The 20,935-nt window shown below is 43.4% G+C and overlaps 1 protein-coding gene across 6 annotated transcripts in view; it reads left to right on the top strand.

Annotated features, from left to right (window-relative positions):
- Nucleotides 1-9,852, top strand: part of LOC136448410 (uncharacterized) — a 38,961-nt gene extending 29,109 nt beyond the window's left edge. For 2 of the 6 annotated variants that reach the window (XM_066447874.1, XM_066447871.1), the window contains 11 exons: nucleotides 1,261-1,314; nucleotides 1,780-1,884; nucleotides 2,653-2,772; nucleotides 2,893-2,946; nucleotides 3,288-3,392; nucleotides 5,065-5,184; nucleotides 5,590-5,669; nucleotides 6,281-6,378; nucleotides 6,958-7,138; nucleotides 7,977-8,116; nucleotides 8,839-9,852. In XM_066447874.1, coding sequence (XP_066303971.1) covers nucleotides 1,261-1,314; nucleotides 1,780-1,884; nucleotides 2,653-2,772; nucleotides 2,893-2,946; nucleotides 3,288-3,392; nucleotides 5,065-5,184; nucleotides 5,590-5,669; nucleotides 6,281-6,378; nucleotides 6,958-7,138; nucleotides 7,977-8,116; nucleotides 8,839-9,044 — 1,263 coding nt within the window. In that variant the 3' untranslated portion in view covers nucleotides 9,045-9,852. The remainder of the gene's footprint in view (nucleotides 1-1,260; nucleotides 1,315-1,779; nucleotides 1,885-2,652; nucleotides 2,773-2,892; nucleotides 2,947-3,287; nucleotides 3,393-5,064; nucleotides 5,185-5,589; nucleotides 5,670-6,280; nucleotides 6,379-6,957; nucleotides 7,139-7,976; nucleotides 8,117-8,838) is intronic. The other 4 variants (XM_066447877.1, XM_066447873.1, XM_066447872.1 and 1 more) reach the window with 4 other exon arrangements.
- The last annotated feature ends 11,083 nt before the right edge of the window (nucleotides 9,853-20,935 follow it).

Raw genomic sequence — 20,935 nt, 5'->3', positions numbered from 1 at the left:
GCGGTACGGAGAAAATGAAGTGTTTGCGGTGGTTTTAAGTTTGCATTTGAGACAATAGTAGACAAGGGGTACGGGTAGGAGGGCAAAAAATTTGCAGTGGTTTTGATTTCGAGGCAAAGAGCTTGCCGCCAAAGCTGCAAACATAAAACCAAACATAAACATACAACCAACTGCAAAGTTTTAACATAAAACCATCATGAAATGTTGAGCCATTCTGTAACAGTTACTGCAGTGCAAAAGTAGTAGTATCAGCAGAACAATCACTGGCTTACACTAATGTAGAAAATACTTAATGTATTATGAAATAAACTGTACAAAAGGTCAAATGTTGAAATATTATCTTCTCTTGAGTTTGATCTAGCTGAGGAAAGAAAATAAAGAAAGATAACCTGTATCTGTGTAAGTAATTACCAGGGTTAAGGGCACAACCTCAAGGCATTCTGCCTAAAAATAGGGCATCTAATTTTTTTTTTTAGTGTAGGGCATCCCCAAGATGCTCAGACACCCTACTAGCAAAATGCTTCAAGTTTGTTAGACACTTCTCCAGGCACTGATACTCCTAGACGAGGCAAAGCAGGAGTTCATAAGTTACTTTGAACTGTTTGAGCTCCCGCTTAGCCTCATCCAGATCAGCGTCCGACTCATCACAACATTTCTCTAGCTGATGATACTCCTCACTATGGAAGTCAGTGAGTTGGTAGATGAGGGGAAAAGTCAGACTTGCCAAGTGGCAGGCAAGACAAATGAGAAACTATTAATTTTTCATAGAGTTGTGAGATCTTGGAACTCTTGTATGGTTAGTTTTGTGTTTTGAGTGTTGGACTGTTGTGTGTGGTGAGGGTCCTATTGGTACATCTCTACAGGAGTCCGCTGCAGGAGTCCGCTGCAGCCTAACAATATAGCAACAAGACGTTGAGGTGAAAACCCTCAAGACCAAGTTTTTTTTTTAGCTTTGAGAGTTTCCATCTCCTCGTCTTTGGAAGACTTAACTTGTTCTCCTCAATATTTCATTGAGTTAACCTATGTCTTTTTTCCGGCTGGTGTCCATAGGTTGATATGGAAAAGCAGGCTGAAACAACTTATTTGCAAGTCCTTCTGCGATACTTCTGCAAGTTTTTAGCTCTGGAAGAACAGGCTGAAAAATCATGAAAGGACTTGCAAGTAACTCTGCATCTGGCAATCTGGTACACTTAATCTTTTTATAGTTTCTCTATCATACTTTCTTTACTTAGAAGCACCTTGTTTTTCTTGTTTCTTCAGGACCAACTAGACAAGAAGACAGTAAAGGTGCAGGAGCTTCAGAGAGAGCTGGAGGTAAAATATACACAGTGAAGCAGAAACTCTGTTTGCATTTGCCTTGATGTTTACAGTAATATCAGAAATGCTACCTGTCCGTCATATGTAAAAAAAAATGACACACCATGTGCTATCTAATTTCTTGTTTGATCTAGATTGATGCTACTTGTGAATAGAATGAGGGCAAAAGACTGTGTAAGACATAATTTTTCCTGTTGAAGGTCCCTAACACTGGATAAACAAAGTATTTACATAAAAGGGTAGTTCCTGCAGTGTTTACAATGTGCGTATGTGTTAATACTTTGTTTTCGCATCTGTTAGCAGTGACACCTAGCTGCAGTGCAGTATTGCCCTGAGGAATGTGACAGTCTCCCAAACGTCGGCTTGACTAAAACACTTTGTTATCCATTGACTTACCACCCATTGAAACTATTCACAAGTCCGTATCACTGTTTGACATGTTTCCATGATTGTTTCCTGCAGGAATTCCAGGAGTTCCATAGTCGGGAGTATAACCGCCTTGAGAAGTGTTGCGATGAGTCGGACGCTGAGCTGGAAGAGGCACGGCAGGAGCTTAAGCAATACAAGGTAATAGTGTGGACCATAACTGGTGCTCTAATGATACTGAAAGTGCAGTTTTGACTGGCTACATTGTTTGCTGACTGCTCCTTGTTGGGTTAGGTTCGTGTGTTGAGTATTGGACCGTGTTGTGGGACTATGTTATTTGAATGAGTGACAGGATGTGAGGTGGGAAATGATGTTATCAGGGATTGGCAGGATGGGAAGGTTGGTTTGGCCTGTTTCCACAGTTGGTCCTGCAGGCCGGGTATGTGATTGGTGTGATGTGTGAAGTTGCAAACCCAATGATTGAATGTGGGCCAGCGTGGAGCATGTTCTGTGTGAAACTGACATTGATGTGTCATATTTGACTGAGTGATTTGACTTGTCCGGTCAGAAGTTGTAGTTTATGGTAAAAGGGGGAATGAAATGAGGTGGATGGCTTGTTTGGGGTCTAAAGTTCGTTAGAACGTAGGCACACTGACAGGAAGTTAGTTCCAAGGTTACAGAAAGGTGAACCAGGCATTTGTCATTGTAATGAGTGGCTCACAATGAACCTTGTTTTGTGGTAGACAGAATAGGACTGGTTATGATATGTTATCACATATCCTGTCTTTAATTTCCTGCTGTATGCAAGTCTGACTTGCCATATGGGGCCCAGTGGGACAGTGCATGCAAACAGAATCAATGAGAAATTCACAATGATAATGAAAAGAATAAGGAATTCACAAATAAAGCTCTTTGAACTCTTTTTTTAGTAAGTTTTGTGGTGAGGGTCCTGTTATTACATTTTTACAGCAAGCCGCTTCAGCCCTGCAGCAGACAACCTCAAAGCAGCGAGACCAGGAGGTTGAAACTCTTAAGGCAAAAATCATAGCTCTGGAAGAACATGCTGAAAAATCCCGAAAAGACTTGCAAGTAAGTCTGCATTGGGCACACGGTCACATTTTATACTAAGGTTTACACCATTTTTCATCAGCATTGTTATGCAAGTGTTGTCATTTTACTTAGAAGCACCTTTTTTTTCACTATCTTCAGGACCAACTAGAAAGAAAGACAGCGAAGGCGCAGGAGCTGCAGAAAGAGCTGGAGGTAATACTTAGTGACATAGTACACAGTACTAGTCAGTTACAAACTCTGCTCTCATTGGTCTTTGATCTTGGTAATTCTACATATCAAATTTTAAAAAGTCAAGATATGCCATCTACTTTCGAGTTTGATCTGAATTAGTGGTCGTCTTGAAGAAAATGAGGGGAAAGGACTACGACCTCTGTTGGTTAGTATTTACCATGGTAAAATCTTACTTCACGTCAGCACTACAGCATTGACTATGGCTGAACAGTCCCGTTTTAGAATGACAGTCTCTGCCACTCTGTCAGGATAAGACATGGTTATTCTTCATGGAGATCCCTCACGCTGTCTGTTTCCTGCAGGAATTCCAGGAGTTCCATAGTCGGGAGTATGACCGGCTAGAGAAGTGTTGCGATGAGTCGGACGCTGAGCTGGCAGAGGCTAAGCGTGAGCTCAAGCAATACAAGGTAAGAGTGTGGACCAGAAATGGTGCTCTGATCATACTGAAAGTGTTTACTCTTTACTGTTTAGTGATTCGAGGGATTTAGAAACCAGTACAGTCAAACCTGTATTAGCGGTCACCTTTGCATAGCGGCCACCTGCCCATAGTGGTCACTTTTTGTCGGTCCCTTGGATTTTTCCCATTGACATAAGCATTAAGAATTAGGCTATAGCGGCCACCTGTCCAACGCGGTCGCGGCCAGACGATTTTCAGTCCCGCGAGTACAGTAACACTGTCGGTTACGGTCACGGCGCGCCGGTAGAAGCCGCATCGCCACCGCACGCCGGGTTCAAAATCTTCATTTTTTCACGCAGTTATCAAATTTATGTGGACTCAACTGGATAGGATGATGATAAAGAATTAAGAAAACCAGAATGTTAAATTTTATCTTTGTTAGAAAATCCATGGTTTGACGCGAAGTCAGTATAATTTTTTTTCGCATGGCTTGCGTTTGTACATCGTAGCAAAATTGACCATTTCTGTGCATTTCGACTGGACAAATATTACGGCAGCTTTTTGGAAAATACAACTCGCACATGTAGCTGATGCGGTAAGTTCGGGAAATGTTTGAATGCCGGCCCAATATCCGTTTTCCCCGGTGCTCAAAGTCAAAACGTGTTTCGCGCAATTTTCAAAATGGCGCTGATAGTCAACAGCACAAAGGTCAACGGAAGACACCACTGTTTCGGAGGTATAATGCGCTAAATATATTTTGCTGCAAAGTATCACTGAGGATAATTACTTTATTAAAAGCTTCAAAAGAAATATGAATGACATTAATATGATGTAGAATTTGGGCTATTGCAATTTTCTGAAAAGAAGAAAGCCATCAAAAGAGCGACCTTCTTCTGAGTACCCTATTAGCATAATGGTAGAAGCTGATAATGACAAGCGGGAAGCGAAACAACAACAGACTAAGGAAAACTATCGCCACGATTTTATGTTTCAAAACGGTCGAAAACGAACAGTAAGTGGCAACTGAGCAACATGTATTTTGTTCTTAACTAACTAGGTGGCATTTTGCTGCGAAGGACTCTGTTTCATATGATTAAAACTCGTTGGTGACGCGTGTGCCTGCAGCGAAGCAGTCGCGAAGGATCAAGAGTAGAGTATGGCGATGCTGGTCTGTACAGACATGAAGCCCGAGCAAGCCATGGATTTTGGAGTTGGCAGATACAATAATTCTTTTTTCAAGCCCATAATAGAAGTAAAAGAACAACAATCGACTTTCTAAAATGTGACTTACCTATGCAATGTTTACATGTGTACTCAAAACCTCCTTGGTGTACTGTACGGTGAATAAATGTATCTCAGTGGGTACTGAAAATATGTGCCACTCGTGGTCAATTAATCGACATTTTCTCCATAGCGGCCACATGTCCTTAGCGGCCAGTTTTGGCCAGTCCCTTGAGTGACCGCTATAGACAGGTTTGACTGTAATTGAGGGGGGGGGTAGTAGAAAAAATAAGCTACTCAGTCATTCAATGGCACAATATTACGTTCATGTTTTTGAAATGAAACATCGTTCGTTGTGTCATGTTAGAATTTCTACCTACACTTGTGATGACAAAGCAGTTTCTTAGCTTGCTTAAGTCCATGTTCCAGGTCTAAGTTGTGCCATGTTTCCTTACATTTAGGAGGCTATGGTCCAGCCAGGTAGTTCCCAGGAACAGGGTATCAGGACAAGATTTGCTGCACTCAAGCAGTCAGCTGCACAAGAAAAAGAAGCCTTACAAAAGGAGAACAAAGACCTACAGGTATCTAGGGTTACAGTATAGGGCCATCATAAGTATCAAACCTATGGTCAGTAGTAACCTGTGTAATGTTTCCAAGGTTGAATTCATCTAAATTTGCAATTTTTTCATCATAATCTTTCCTCTTGTATCGTTCACTCAACCTGCCCTTTTTTAACATATGTGTAGTATGCGCCATTCATAGTAGACCAATCCCACCCACCTCCGTCAGAATGTAGAAGTGCGAAATACTAGTAGATAGAAGGGCAAATATCTGACAGACACACTGCCACTCTCTCTAATTGCCATGCGATCATTGATTGAGCTGATAATTGTGATGGACAGTCAGGATTAGTGTATCAACTTTGTTTCATACATATTTGGTACATGGCATATAGCAGACTGTTTTCTCTGTTCCCACATGTGCAGTGCGAGCTGGCCACATTCAAAATGCAAGTTGCTGGTCTTCAGCATGACATTCAAATTGCTGTGGATCCTTACAAAATGAGGTTGGTGGGCTGCAGTTTTCTGATATTTATGCAAGTTTATTCTGTAAATGCTATGGTGCTTGATCAGAATTTACTACAGTAACTAAACTCTTGAGTTAGCAGAATGATCTTGCACAAAAGATTTCTGTTGTATTGCATTCAGTTTTTATGCACCTCATTGGTAGTGTGTTGTATGTTCTCCATACTTTCTTCTTTATTGTATTCAGTGATGGAGTATTATCCCTGTGCCAGAAACTTGGGACCAGAGGGTAGATATTTATTGGAGTTTACTGTTTGACAAAGGGATGTCCCTGTGGCTCAACTGGTAGCCTTACAGTTGAGTTCCTGGTTCCAATTAGTTGGTAACTTGAAGACCGGTTCAAATCCTGGAAAGGGCATCTCGGTTGGAAGAGACATGAAAATGGGGGTTCCATGGAGGTGCCTCAAGCACATTAAGGGAAAGGGTTAGCAACCACTCCCTATGAGAATATACCCTTCTACTGAAACAGCAAGGAAACTTGCTGATATACATGTATGTGCTACTAGGAAATGCAAGGTGAACACATGCCACATGTATTTGGCAAATTGAGTTATTCTAACCTTCTCGAAACATCTTCCCACCTTTTGTTCAGGTGCAGAGTGCTTAATGAGGACAATCTGAAACTTCGGCAAGATGTTCGTGTCAGGGAAAATGAGATCCGACGTCTCCGTCAGAATATGGACGAAAGCTGTAAGTCCGAATATAATGCCACTGTTCATTTTTAGGTTTTCTTCAAGCAGTTGTGAAATCAACAGTTTTAGTTTTGAGTCTGTTGACCTGTTGGAAAATCCTGACAATGTCTACATTTACCCTAGATAATTAGGGATTTTTGTAACAGTGGTCTTCTGAATTCTGAACACTTTGTACTATTCTCTGATGAACACAACACAACTGCTTTCATGGAAAGAATGTAGAAAGAGAACTGTAAGTGAAAGGAGGTGAAAGTGATCACAAAGTAGTTTAGCTCATCTTCCAATGGTCGTAACAGAGAAGACAAGACAGTATGTACAGGTTCATTGTACCAGGGACATTTCCCTAGCTTTTTGACAAGTACAATGTACAATGAACATTGGACCATGGCTTGATGTCCTGTCCTAAGGACTGCAACCCTTTCCAGTAGCATGCAGGTCGAATGAGCGAAAACAGGAGAGATTCACTACCCACTGGACTACACTCACATTTGTACTTAGCTAGATTTTTTATCAGTTTTGAGCATTCCACTCTTGGGTAACAAAGTTTAAACACACTGTTTTTTTGTGCTTTGTGCAGTCCAAGTGCCCAAAGAGCCAGCAAAATATAGCAGCGGCTCAGGAATCGTCAACAGTACGGCTGTGTACATCCTGGAGGCTGAGAAGTCCAGGCTGAACGCCAAAGTCAAGCAGCTTACTTCACAAGTACAGCAACTGACGGAGGCTCTGGATAAGAGTAGGGGTGAGGGCACTGACATAAGGTAAGACTAGGAAGGAAACCTTGGACATACAAATATAGGAAAGTTCTTCAGAATGTGTAACTACCATGTACCTGTAAGGAAAGGCCTTGGAAACATGATCCCGTTGAACATTGTGTATTCATGTTTTATTAACATTTTGGTACCAAAAGACATTTCTACAGCACAACTCAAGTCTATATACAGGGCTCGAAATTCATCTTTGGGAATAGGTGCACTGGTGCACCCAACTAAAAAAATTGGGTGCACAGAAAGAATTTTGGGTGCACCAGATGAAATAAAGTTGAATGTCTTCAGAACATAATTACAAAGTTTAAAGCTGCTGCCTCTCTTAAGAACTTCAATATGTAATTCTATAGCTAACTTCAAAATTTCAAACAAATAATACAGCAAAAAGTCATCATGCTGTTTTATATACTTACACTTCAAGAATATTCTGTATACTAGTGTACAATTATAGTAACTTAACCCTATAGCATACAAAAATATCTAGGTGCACTGGTGCACCCACAGTCAAAAATTAGGTGCACAGCTCCAATTTTGCGTGCACGCAGGTGCACATGCACCCAGTATTTCGAGCCCTGATGTACATGCATCACTCCGACATGTTTCATCAATGGCTTTCATGGACTAGACTGATATGTCTGCATAATGATGTTCACATTGTCTTTAAACTCTTGCCCTTATTACTGTTTTTGTCACATCATCTATTGAAGTAAGCCATTCTCTGATCACACTATAATGCAATACATGTTGTCATGTTTCCCTGGTGATTAGTGATTGGTGATGCTATCAGTGATTAAGGAAAATTTTTTTCTTCTTTTCTTCATCTTCTTTCCAGACGGCAGTTTGAAGAGGCAGTACGAGAGAAGAAGCGTCTGGAAGAGTACATGAACCACCTGCGGCGCCGGCACACTAGCACACAGAACCAGGAACAGGCTGGTGCAGTATCTGGGCCTGTGGCTAGGACAATGTTAGAAGGTACGTGTACATTTAACATGATTATGCCTGGTCTTACACTTTGAGTAGCAAAGATTTTTATTCAGAACCAGTGAGTTATACAACAGTAAACATTTTGATGACCATCTGTCACCTTCCTCAGGGCAATAATCCATGGTGTACTTTGCACTGTAGCTAGGTGTCCTTCTGGCAATCAACAAATATTAGTCCAGGAGTAGAAATCAGAAAAAAATGGTCTCGTAGCCCACCCTTTTATATATAGTTCAGTATCATAGAATGATAGCTTGATGACTCTTGATCGTTTTTAGGTATGTTGTTCTTTGGTCCCGGTGGGACATCGTGGTTCTAGAGCTCTTTATGCAAATTTATGCAAATGAGGTAGTTATGCCATGAATTGAGAAGAAAACACCATAGCTTCTGTGATACCTGTCCAAATGACATCAAACTTGGAGAAAGTCACAAGAAACAGGAGTGTTCCTTTTTAGAACCTTGAAAGTGCCTGGCATGTTTCTATGGCAACCGTTTCTAAGGAAAAGATACTTCCATAGCAACGGAAAGGTTTATAGTGTCAATTTCTAGGCCTCTTCTGAGAATCTCCTCCTGGACTATATGGTCAAAGCTTTTTGTGACAGTGGCTTTAACTGCATTTAGCTTGTTTGCTCAGAGTAAAAGCATGATGTATTCTCCTGTGTTGTGGTTTCTTCTCCTGCATGCCTGGTGACCGAGTCCTAACCCTCCCTCAGGTCTGCAGAACAGTCCCAGTAAAGCAGGCAGCCCCCGGCTCCCCCTGAGCCCAGCACGTGTGGGGACCGTGAGTCAGGCCTCCGGGGCCGCGGGGATCGCTCAGCGGGCACAGACAGCGGGGGAAAACTGGATGGAGCTCTTTGATTACGGAGAGGAAGACGACAAAGACGTTCACAAAGATAACCCCAACTGTAAAGTCAGTTAAGCTCCCATGTACTGATACGCTTCTGATTTCAACCCAAGAACTGTACACTGCAATTCTGTATTCATATGCTGCCTTTTATTATAAGACTAAGATAATTCTTTAAATAGCTTAAGTTACTGAATAAAAAACGTGTGTAGTATATTTTCTTATTTCTGAATGATCATCAATATACAAATAACTGATACAGGAATACAGAAATATATCAGCTTGTACATTCAGAAATACAGCAATACAGAAATATATCAGCTTGTACATTCTGTATTCGTATGCAGCCTTTTATTATTTTGTGACAAGACTAAGATAATTCTTTTAATAGCTTAAGTTACTGAATAAAAAATGTGTGTAGTATATTTTCTTATTTCTGAATGATCATCAATATACAAATAACTGATACAGGAATACAGAAATGTATCAGCTTGTACATTCGTATTTCAGATGTAAATAAAAGTCTTCTAATGTTTATCCCTCAAACTGTACATCTAAATTCTGTCTTTCTTTTCTGTCTTTTAATATTTGGTGAAGACTTAGTGAATATAATTTACTGAATGAAGTGCTTATGTAGTATATTGTATTATTTCTGAATCATCAATACTCAAATAACTGACTTATACAGGAAAAGAATAGTCAGCTTTGTAGAATATTGTTTATATCAGATGCAAGTAGAAGTTTTAGGATTCTCACCCCTGGTATCTTACACTTCAATTTTATATTCCTATTCTGTATTGTGTTTTCATTATTATTTGGTGAAGTGAATTTTAGATTTGGTTATAGTCGTTGTTGAATAAAGCTTTTATGTGATAGAACCTTATGAAGTGCTTTTGTTTTGTTATGTGTGACTCACTGACTTTGTCATTAAATTATCATAGCATTCCCAGGATAACTGATGGAAAGAGTTTTAACATTTTATCTATTCCGGTTTTTTTTATTAACATTTCGGTACCAAAAGACATTTCTACAGCACAGCACAACTCAACTCTATATACATGCATCACTCCAACATGTTAAAACAAATAAATCAAAAACACCCACTGCAGTTCCAAACAAGACTCTAGGGGGCCCAAACGTACACAACTTACCTTATGTCGCATGAACTATCTACCACTCTACCAAAATCATAACCGTAGCACTTGACCTCAAACTTTGAAGCTACGCTGCAGTATCTAGGGTACCCGCTAGGAGGCCCATCATCGAACTTGACCTTTCCCTTCAAGAAACCTACCCATCTACTAAATATCATGCACAACCATCAACAGCTCGAGGTATGCTGTCTACAAACAAATACGCATACATACACAGCCCGCTGCAGTACCGTAGGAAAATGCCAGGTGACCCAATTTTGAACTTGACCTCCATTTCTAAAATTGCTACGCGCCCACCAAAAATCATTCAGACCCATCAACAGTTCCTTGAGTTATATTGTCTACATACAAACACATAAACATACAAAGTCCGCTGCAGTACTGCAGGAAAACGCCAGATGAACCATTGACCTTTGTTATTACAACTCTAACCTACCAAATATCACGAAGATCCACAAAGGTTTCTAGAGTTATGCTCTTGACATACATACAGACCCACTCCACAGCTGGTGTAAACGATAATATAACCTTCTGGGCGAAGGTAATTAATTAAGCATACCAAATATAAACTGTCATCGCATGCAGTGTATCTCTCCAAGTTTCACCGTCTTAGAATAAGACAAAGACGCGGTAATCAGAATGCAGGATTGAAACAAGTGAAAACATGTTTTATTTGTGGGGTGCATCTTGTAGTACATGTTCTAGTCTTGGCTCATGTTACCGTAACTCAAAAAACCTATGAAGAACAAACATGATAATAGCAACAATGCTATGCCTCGGAGACACAACAAGAAGAGGTAAAATCAAACCTGGTAGTCACAGTCACACTTCTGATTGTAGAAAGGCAAATGATGACGATCATTATACAGGGACTTTTCTTCCCTGTAAGACTACATGTAGATTGCCTCCCTGTATGACAGTGACTCCCATGCAACAAATATCAAGAATACATGTCTAACATAAAGTAACAAAAGCGTGTAACAAAAACATAACATTCTTTTGTTTACAAAGATCACAGTATAGGACACAACTGACCTTATATTGTTGTAGAACTACATGTAGTTACATGGGGATAATAGACCAATGTAATACATTTGACTCAGGCCTCATAAAAAGCACTGTGGTACTAGAACTGTACATGTACATGATGTCACAACTACATGTATAAAAGTCTGATAGAAATAAAAAAACAGCAACCACTGACTAGATTTTTATTTACAATATAATCTTGGTGTAGCATGTTAGGTATAAATTCAGGCAATCTTGAAATAGTTTCATCCAACCAGACACCTACAAATGCATATTTCTATACTGGCACGAAATGAGTAAAAAAGACAACCATTCACAGTTTTTGTTTCAAGGGGTTGTAACCGAAGTGACAAATTGCCTGTTGCAGTCCATTGGGTGGCACTGTTAGAAAGTATTTAGTATGTATTATAAATCGTCACAAATATGTGTGATGTAATAAATGCACAGTTGTTATACTTGGATACTCATGTATAAATGGTTTTACATTGGCAACAAGGAATGAAAACGTGCATTGTGGGTACAACAGATGCAGTTTAAGTGTTTTTACTGCATTTTGCTGGCAAAGATTTTAATTAACACACTGTAACAGTAGCGAACACAAAAATATATTTTTAGTTTAAGGATGTCTACCAGGTGGAGTTTCAAAATAAACAATTCCTTGTCACCAAATGAGACCTTTTCTGCAATAATTCATCATTATTAGTGCACTGAAAATGCCATACATTCTTACTAATAGGTAATATCACAAGCGTTAAATTTCAAGACATAATAGCAGATTTGGAATAAAAGGCAAACTATATTGCTAGCTTCAGCTCCCCAGCACCGTATGGGTAACCTTTCAATGATGTATAAATAACTGTACTACCATACTAGGGTAGAATGTACAAAGGCACAGCAGCTAGTAGAATACCAAGAGCAGCACAGAAACAGCAAAACTTTGGAATGCAAGAGACTTCACTGGAGGCCAAACACAAAGGAACACTATCAGAATGGCTTGAAATGGTGCTAGTCACCAACTGGCATCATCGCTTCTACTCCAAATGGTCTATCTTCACTGCGCGCTGATTGGATGATCCTGAATCACATGATTCTCACCACCATATAAGTACAGCGGAAGTTCACCTAGTATCTGCCTCTTGTTGGATTCGTCCGCGCCGCCGGAGGTCGCGAGTGAAGTCACGACCAGGTCCTCGCAGTTCACGGCTGCACGAACGCGTTTTGCCGTTGTGAAGAGTGTTTGTTGCGGGGGATGTGTGCCGGGCGGCCGGGCAAGTTCTTCTGGACCGAGATTAACGGCGGCCACTGAGGGGAAACAGGCCGCCAGGATACGGCGACAGATGCGGCAAGCCATGCGGGCCAGGCACTCGGTGTGGTCGTCCGTGACTGCGTCGGGAAGCGAACGATGTTTCGTCACGTTTGAAGGTCGGAATTCGAACACCGACGGACACTAGAACCTTGTGTCTTGCTGTCGGGGTGAAGCCTCTAAGTACAGCGTTTGGGTGGAGAGTGCGGTAAAGTGACTCTTGTTTTGTTTGCGTTTTCTTGAAGTTTTGTTTTATTCTTTTTCGGACGCCGTCTGCACACGTGTTGATTTGCATTTGTGTAGGTGTGTGTCTGGCGTCAGCTTTTCTGTCTTTTGCACTGTGTGATTTGCATTTGATATTGTGCGTGGGGAGGGCATTTTGTGAGGAATGGGTTTGGTACGTGGTTGAAGTATTTATCTGAGAAGGGAGGGAAACTCGTGACAAGAATCCCATAGTGACCATGTTCGGTGTGTGCCGGCATGGCGGAGGACTGCTCGAGTGGGTCTTAGGTGTTTTGGATCATCCGTGTTTCTGACGTTGATGTTCTTTTGATATTGAAGTTATAGTATGACCACCGAGACCCGAGCCGTCCAGACATAATGGTCCAGACAGGAGATACCGAAGAGTGTGCAGTGGGTGCGGCGAACGCCGCCGCCGGTTTCTTCGGCTACGTTGACGCTGCTGCGGTGGGCACCACCGTGAGGGGATGCGGTTTTCACTAGCACTGGTGCCGAGGGAGCGAAGGATTCCGTCCACTCCGTTAGAGCGACAGATTTAACTAAGTTAAAGGTGTGGGTGGAGATTACGGTAAGGTGGCAGTTGTTATTTGTTGGAATTCTTGAATTTTTGGTTTATTCCTTTTTTTGGACGCCGTCTGCACACGTGTTGATTTGCTTTGGTGTTCGGGCGTTAGTTTTTTTTTTTTGCAGCTGCGTGATTTGCATTTGATATTGTGCTTTGGGAGGGCACTTTGTAAGGAACTGGTTTGGAACGGGGTTTGAAGTGACTTTGTGTTTAGAAAGGGAGGGAAACTCGTGACAAGAATCCCATAGTGACCATGTTCGGTGTGTGCCGGCATGGCGGAGGACTGCTCGAGTGGGTCTTAGGTGTTTTGGATGTCTCACCCGTGTTTCTGACGTTGCTGTTCCTTTGGTAATGAAGTTACAGTATGGCCACCGAAAGCCGAGCCGTCCAGACAGAGGACACAGAGTGCAGTGGATGCCGCGGACGCCGCCTCCAGCTGCCTTGGCTACACTGACGCTGTTGCAGCGGGCTTCACCAGGACCAGGGACAGGGGTTGAGGGCTCCACTGGCGCCGGGGGAACGACGGACTCCGCTTGCTCCGTTTGGGCGACAGAATCAGCAAGCCTTGCTGGCTCAGAACACTTTGCAATCGCCCGCAATGTCGTTGAGCGTTTCTGCATCCGTGGGGTTTTCTCGTCAGACTGTTTATAAATGTTTTGTTTGTATTTGCATACAGAGTCGGCGACACCGTGACACACGTCTAAGGGATGCAGGAGAAGTTCCCCAGGACGATGGTGGCATCCTCTTCACCATTAACAGTGAAAGATGGGCCAGGAGAGGAACAGGGCAGCTGTAGCAGCAGTCACTCCGCAATAACAGCAGAAGCGGCACGCAGTGAGTATCACTGCCGAGAGTCTTTTCCGACTCGGAGAAAGGAGAAGTGCAGTTGGGTGCCTTAAGATTACATCAGTCCCAGGTACGGATTGCGCAAGTGAACCAGCTGTAAGGAGTGGTTCAGTTTGTTTTAGCGTTTTTTCCATTTTAAGTTTTTATTATGATTATGTTGGTGACAATTGTTTAATTTGGTGCTGTTTTTTTTTTTTTAAATGTTTTGCATCATGGTTTCATTGAGTGTATTATGTGTTATTGTATTTTGGAAAACAGTGCTTGTACGGACTCCCGGTCGTTCGCGCTTGGTGTCACTGTTAGTGTGTGAATATCAAGTTGCGTGGACCGGAGAGTTTCTGGTTATGGCGTGTTTTCATTTGTGATGAAACGGCGCGCATGTGCGAACTTCTGATCGTTCGGGCTTGGTGTTTGCTAGCACTCTTAGTGTGCGAGCACCGGGTAGCGTTGGTCAGTCGTTCGCGTATGGCTGGTGTTTCATATTGTGGGAAACGGCGCGCATGTGCGGACTTCTGATCGTTCGGGCTTGGTGTTTGCTAGCACTGTTAGTGTGCGAACACCGGGTAGCGTTGGTCAGTCATTCGCGTATGGCGGGTGTTTCAGTAGGGGAAAACGACGTACACATACGGGACTTCGGTCATTTGTGCTCGGGGTTTGTTACGTCTTCCATCGTGCAAACTTTGAGTAGCTTTGGCTGAGGGGGCCGTGATGGTGTGACGTGTTTTCATATTGATGAAACGGCGCGCATGTGCGAACTTCTGATCGTTTCGTGCTTGGTGTTTGCTAGCACTCTTAGTGTGCGAACACCGGGTAGCGTTGGTCAGTCATTCGCGTATGGCGGGTGTTTCAGTAGGGGAAAACGACGTACACATACGGGACTTCGGTCATTTGTGCTCGGGGTTTGTTACGTCTTCCATCGTGCAAACTTTGAGTAGCTTTGGCTGAGGGGGCCGTGATGGTGTGACGTGTTTTCATATTGATGAAACGGCGCGCATGTGCGAACTTCTGATCGTTTCGTGCTTGGTGTTTGCTGGCACTCTTAGTGTGCGAACACCGGGTAGCGTTGGTCAGTCATTCGCGTATGGCGGGTGTTTCAGTAGGGGAAAACGACGTACACATACGGGACTTCGGTCATTTGTGCTCGGGGTTTGTTACGTCTTCCATCGTGCAAACTTTGAGTAGCTTTGGCTGAGGGGGCCGTGATGGTGTGACGTGTTTTCAGTATTGATGAAACGGCGCGCATGTGCGAATTTCTGATCGTTTCGTGCTTGGTGTTTGCGGGCACTTTTAGTGTGCGAGCACCGGGTAGCGTTGGTCAGTCATTCGCGTATGGCGGGTGTTTCATATTGTGGGAAACGGCGCGCATGTTCGGACTTCTGATCGTTTCGTGCTTGGTGTTTGCTAGCACTTTTAGTGTGTGAACACCGAGTAGCGTTGGTCAGTCATTCGCGCATGGCGGGTGTTTCGTACGTTGGGAAACGGCGCGCATGTGCGGACTTCTGATCGTTCGTGCTTGGTGTTTGCTAGCACTGTTGTGTGCGAACACCGAGTAGCGTCGGTCAGTCATTCGCGCATGGCGGGTGTTTCATATGTTGGGAAACGGCGCGCGTGTTCGGACTTCTGATCGTTCGTGCTTGGTGTTTGCTAGCACTGTTTGTGTGCGAACACCGGGTAGCGTCGGTCAGTCATTTGTGCATGGCGGGTGTTCTCATAGGTGTGATGAAACGGCGCGCATGTGCGGACTTCTGATCGTTCGGGCTTGGTGTTTGCTAGCACTGTTTGTGTGCGAACACCGGGTAGCGTCGGTCAGTCATTCGCGTATGGCGGGTGTTTCATATCGGAAGCGGCGCGCATGTGCGGACTTCTGATCGTTCGTGGTTAGTGTTTGCTGGCACTGTTTGTGTGCGAACACCGAGAAGCGTTGGTCAGACATTCGCGCATGGCGGGTGTTTCATATGTTGGGAAACGGCGCGCATTGAGGACTTCTGATCGTTCGTGTTTGGTGTTTGCTGGCATTCAACTCGGGTGCTTTACGTTTAGATTATGGTTACGCTACGAGATGGTGTATACAACGTGTGTGCTTTGGAATGAATAGTAGACCCATCCGCCCATCCGGATCTCGCCCATATTGTTTTGAAATGGATGCGTCATGTTGTGACATCAGGGACGGTTTTACAAAAGTATTGAAGTAATGGAAACCGGAGGTCCAGCAAAATATTTGATATCTGAAACTTTTGAAACTTTATTGACAAATACCACATCGCAGACTGGCAAGTCTGAATTGGCGAGTATTTTCACATTTGCTCGCATAAAAATTGTGTGATTATATACAAATATACAAAGTTTACCAATGGTGCTATTTAAAATGACTTTTCATTTGCAACACAGAAAACGACGTGAGGACAGCTGACGTTGTAAACATTGAAACATTCGAAACGTGACAGGATTGTATTGTTTGGTACAATGGAGTAGGGAAAACATGGAATTGTTAAGGAGATCAGTCTCTTGTTCAGCAGGGATACAAGGTACGGAATCGGAGAGTTTTTGAGTCTGTTGGTGCGGCAGAGTGGTGTGTTAAGTTTCTGTTTGTTTCTGGTGTTCCGGCCGGATATGTCCCCTCTTGTGCTCGGAAGCCAGTCCCTGAAGTTGGACTCCATCAGAGATCTTGCAAAGTTGAGACACAAGTCCTCTCTTCTTTGTGCCAGTGTTTTCAGTCCTAGCTGTTGCAGGGCGTGGGAGTAGCCAGTGTAGTCGTTGCCCAGAATAATCCGGCAGGCACGTTTTTGGATCTGTTCGAGTTTCTCAGTTTGCAGTTTGGTGAGGCCAGATGTCCAGGCAGGTGCAGCGTATTCTAGGATCGGTCTGATATAGCATGTGTAGATCGTGATCAGGTCATTGCGCGATAACATGAACCTTTTGAGTCTTTTGAGGAGGTAGAGTTTCTTTGCGGCCTTTCCCACCATCTGCTTGACTTGGACGTCCTAATGAAGGTTGTTCTGGATGTGGAGTCCAAGGATCTTAAGGCTGGGCGCGACAGCTAGCGGTGCATTGTTGACTCGCAGTGGTGGCAGAGGGGGATAGTTCCGACAGAATGTGATGTGCATAGCAAGGCATTTAGAGTCGTTTAGTAGCATATGGTTGTTTAAAGTCCATTGGCATAATTGATCCAGATCAGACTGTAGGGTTGAAGGTTGTTTGAGCAGTCTTGATTGGAGCATGTTCATATCATCCACGTATTTCTATACCGGACTAGAGGCATCAGAAGCAGCATCGTCAATCAGTACCAGGGATAATATGGGGCCTAGTAGAGTTCCTTGCGCATCTACACATGTCAGGTGTTCCCACTCTGAGAGAGCTCCACGGTAGCGCACGCGCTGTTTCCTGTCGGATATGAAGCTGGCCACCCACGGTATGAGTTCAGGTCGGAGTCCCATGGTTAACAGTTTGGTAATGACGGTGTGATGGTGGACTCTATCAAAAGCTTGGGAAAAGTCTGTAGCTACGAGAGTGCATACTGTAGATGGTTTGTCCGTCCCCTTGAATAGGCTGTGTACCAGACTGACGAGTGCATGCACTGTAGACCGCCCTTTAAGGCTGCCAAATTGTCGGTTGTCGAATGTAATGTCTTTCAAAATCCAAGAAAGGGCAAAGTGTTCCGCTATCTTTGAAAACTGGGAAGTCAGAGAGATGGGTCTAAGTTGATCGATCTTGGCTGGTTTGGTTTTTGGTACGGGTACCACAACTGCTTGTTTCCACTGACAGGGTACTATGCCGCTTGCGAACGAGGCGTTGAGAACATGGCAGAATTCCTTCAACAGTTTCAGTGGTATGTTATCCGGTCCCGGTGCCTTGTTTGTTTTCACTGCTAGGAGGCGCTTGTAAATGTCCCAGACTTGCAGGGTGGGCAGCTGTTGTGGTGCCGGGAGAAAGGCGGGTAGTTGAGTAAAATCCAGCGCAGGGAGGGCTTTGGAGACTTCAGCAAATTTGGCATTTATGGCATTGGCAATGGTGGTGCTGTCTTCAGAGTCGAGCCCTGGGAGTGTGATTCCACAGTCAGACTTTCTCACGTTAGCCATGTTCATGATTTCTTGATACCACTGTTTTGGGTTGGCTGCCTTTAGGGATGAGACCCTGTCTGTGTAATATGTCTTCTTTGCTTTGGCCAGTGTTCTTTGTGTCAGGTTTCTGTAGAATTTCCAGACGGTCGGAGACTGTTTGTGAAAAGCCTTCTGTCGGAGGCTAATCAGCTGTTTTATCTTGGGCGTTACACAAGGCTTGTCAGAGTTATGTACTTTGACAGACTTGGTAGGAAAGAAAGTGTCGATGGGGTTCTCAAGAGTGTTATGAAAGGCACTGGCCTTTTCTGAAACCCCCTGTGCATTATAAACTTCAGTCCACTTATGCGCCGTGATCCATTTGCCGAAGTCAAACATTCCAGTTTCACAGAGTTTACGGACCTGTTTCTTTGTACATTTGTTGTCAGTGGTTTTGGATTCAGGGATCCAAAGGACAGACGAATGGTCACTAAGGCCTACTGGAGGCAGTATAGAAGGACGCTTGTACAGGTATTTCATGTTGGTCAAGATCAGGTCGAGAATGGCGTTACCTCGGGTGTTGTCTTTTACAACTTGGGACAAGAGGCCGCCTCTGCAGATATCAGAAACATCAGTCCTATTAAAGTCTCCTAGTATTGCGAAACCACAATCTGGATACTTCGTACGCATGTTGTCGGTGACTGCAAGTACATGGCCAGCAAAAGTGTCACGATGTGGGGAGTCAGGGGGTAGGTAGACTCCACAGACTACGATGCAGGACAGGGGTCTTGGGAGTCGTCGGGGTCTAGTCATCACCCATACACATTCCAACTCATCCGGTACAGGGCACTCGCTGAGCTGTCTTGATGATATAGTCTGATCAACGTATACGGCAACTCCTCCGCCTCTTCTGTCCCTCCTGTGTTTAGAGAACAAGTTGTAGCCACTTACTGTTATAGCTGACTCGGGATGGTTGTCCGATAGCCAGGTTTCCGACACGACCGCAATATAGACCTGGTTTTGTGAGAGGGTGGCTTGAAATTCGTCGATTTTGTTGACTAAAGATCTCGGGTTGCACAGGAACATTTGTGGTACACGGTTTGATGACGAGTCTTATATCTGAGGACATATAAGAAAGGGTCGAAAGGCGGGGGTGAGAAGAAAAACAGGGGAGTTTGAAATGAGAAAACAAGTGTCCATACTCGTACTTCATAGTATGCAGATGGAATGGTTTTGACGTCTAACAATAATTCCGATGATTGAAAGTTGGTGTGATTAAAAAAACGTTGAAACATGAATAAACGTCTACTGTGTTTATTAGAAAGGGTGAGAGATAAGAAAGGGTGGTTGAAAGATTGAAGGCTATGAGGTTGGGGTAAATAGATGATGGTTGATAAGGATGGGGGTAATATATGAGAATTATCTAATGAGAAATAAAGTAACAAGATAGCGTGGGAACGAGAGGAGACAAAGCGACTTCGGCATTCCCCCATAACTTAATCACACATGAAGGATGATCCAATGAGTGCGCAGTGTGGATAGGAAACTATCTTCACTGCGCGCTGATTGGATGATCCTGAATCACATGATTCTCACCACCATATAAGTACAGCGGAAGTTCACCTAGTATCTGCCTCTTGTTGGATTCATCCGCAAAGCCGAGGAGCGTGGTGAGGTCGACCCAGAAAACGTTAGTGCTAGGGGTTCTCCGAGGTGGGAAACAGAAGGGTTTTTCGGCCTAGGGAAAGTCACCAGTTGACAACACACCCACCCACCCCACCCTAGCTCACATACGTTAACAGTTTACAAGGGTCCGGCTCCGCCGCGCGACTTCGGCATTCCCCCATAACTTAATCACACATGAAGGATGATCCAATGAGTGCGCAGTGTGGATAGGAAACTATACATGGTGCACATTTCAATGCACACCACAAGGGGGTATGGATATAACCTAAAGATAGTCCTGGAACAAAGCTGATTATGGATACTTAGTAGATCGTTCAGACCCTTGTAGTGCCTAGTTTCAGGAGCAGGGTATATTTTTACAGGGAGCCCTTTCCCTTTAATGTACTTGAGGCACCTGCTCCAACACAGGAGCCCCATTTTACGTCCCATCCAAAAGATGGATGCAGCCCCAACTGAGATGCCCTTCCCAGGATTTCAGCTGTGGTCTTCCAGTTACCAACTACATGTGCTTGGAACCAGGAGCTAAACTGTGAGGCTACCAGTTGAGCTACATGGACATCCCCACAAAGAAACCCCAACGGACTAAACACGTGCCTGGCCCTTGGGGTGTACATTGATTTATGCCACAATGATCCTTCAATCTGGAAAATTATACAGGGAAGACCGGAAGAGGAGACAGCCTCTTTTCAACATAATAAAGTTTCATCTTATTTCAGTCTGACTTTTGCTCATCACTGACCATTGAGGATAAATACTGCCCCCTTTTATGAAACAGTTCCGATGGAACAGCACCAAATATAAATACCACCACTCTTACATATGCAGTGTAGTACAGAATGTGCATAGACAGAGAAAAAGTAACTACTTCTGCAAGCCTGTTTACAGCTTATACATGTACTTTCAACCCACTACATGAAAGCATCAGTCTGTTGCGCTTTAATGTTCAGTCCCATAAAACCAAATACTGGCCACAATAAAGGTGCTTAATTATCACACTATTTTGTACATACAATGTAAAATTGCACTTATAAATAGATCTACAATAGTCGTGCATAGTTTAAGGCTCACATAGCTTAATATATCTAAGACACATTAAGTACTTCTCTCCA

This window comes from Branchiostoma lanceolatum, chromosome 14 (genome assembly GCF_035083965.1).
Source record: "Branchiostoma lanceolatum isolate klBraLanc5 chromosome 14, klBraLanc5.hap2, whole genome shotgun sequence".
NCBI classification, from domain to species: domain Eukaryota; kingdom Metazoa; phylum Chordata; class Leptocardii; order Amphioxiformes; family Branchiostomatidae; genus Branchiostoma; species Branchiostoma lanceolatum.
The sequence above is the reverse complement of the archived record's forward strand: the minus strand, read 5'-3'. Positions and strand labels throughout refer to the sequence as shown.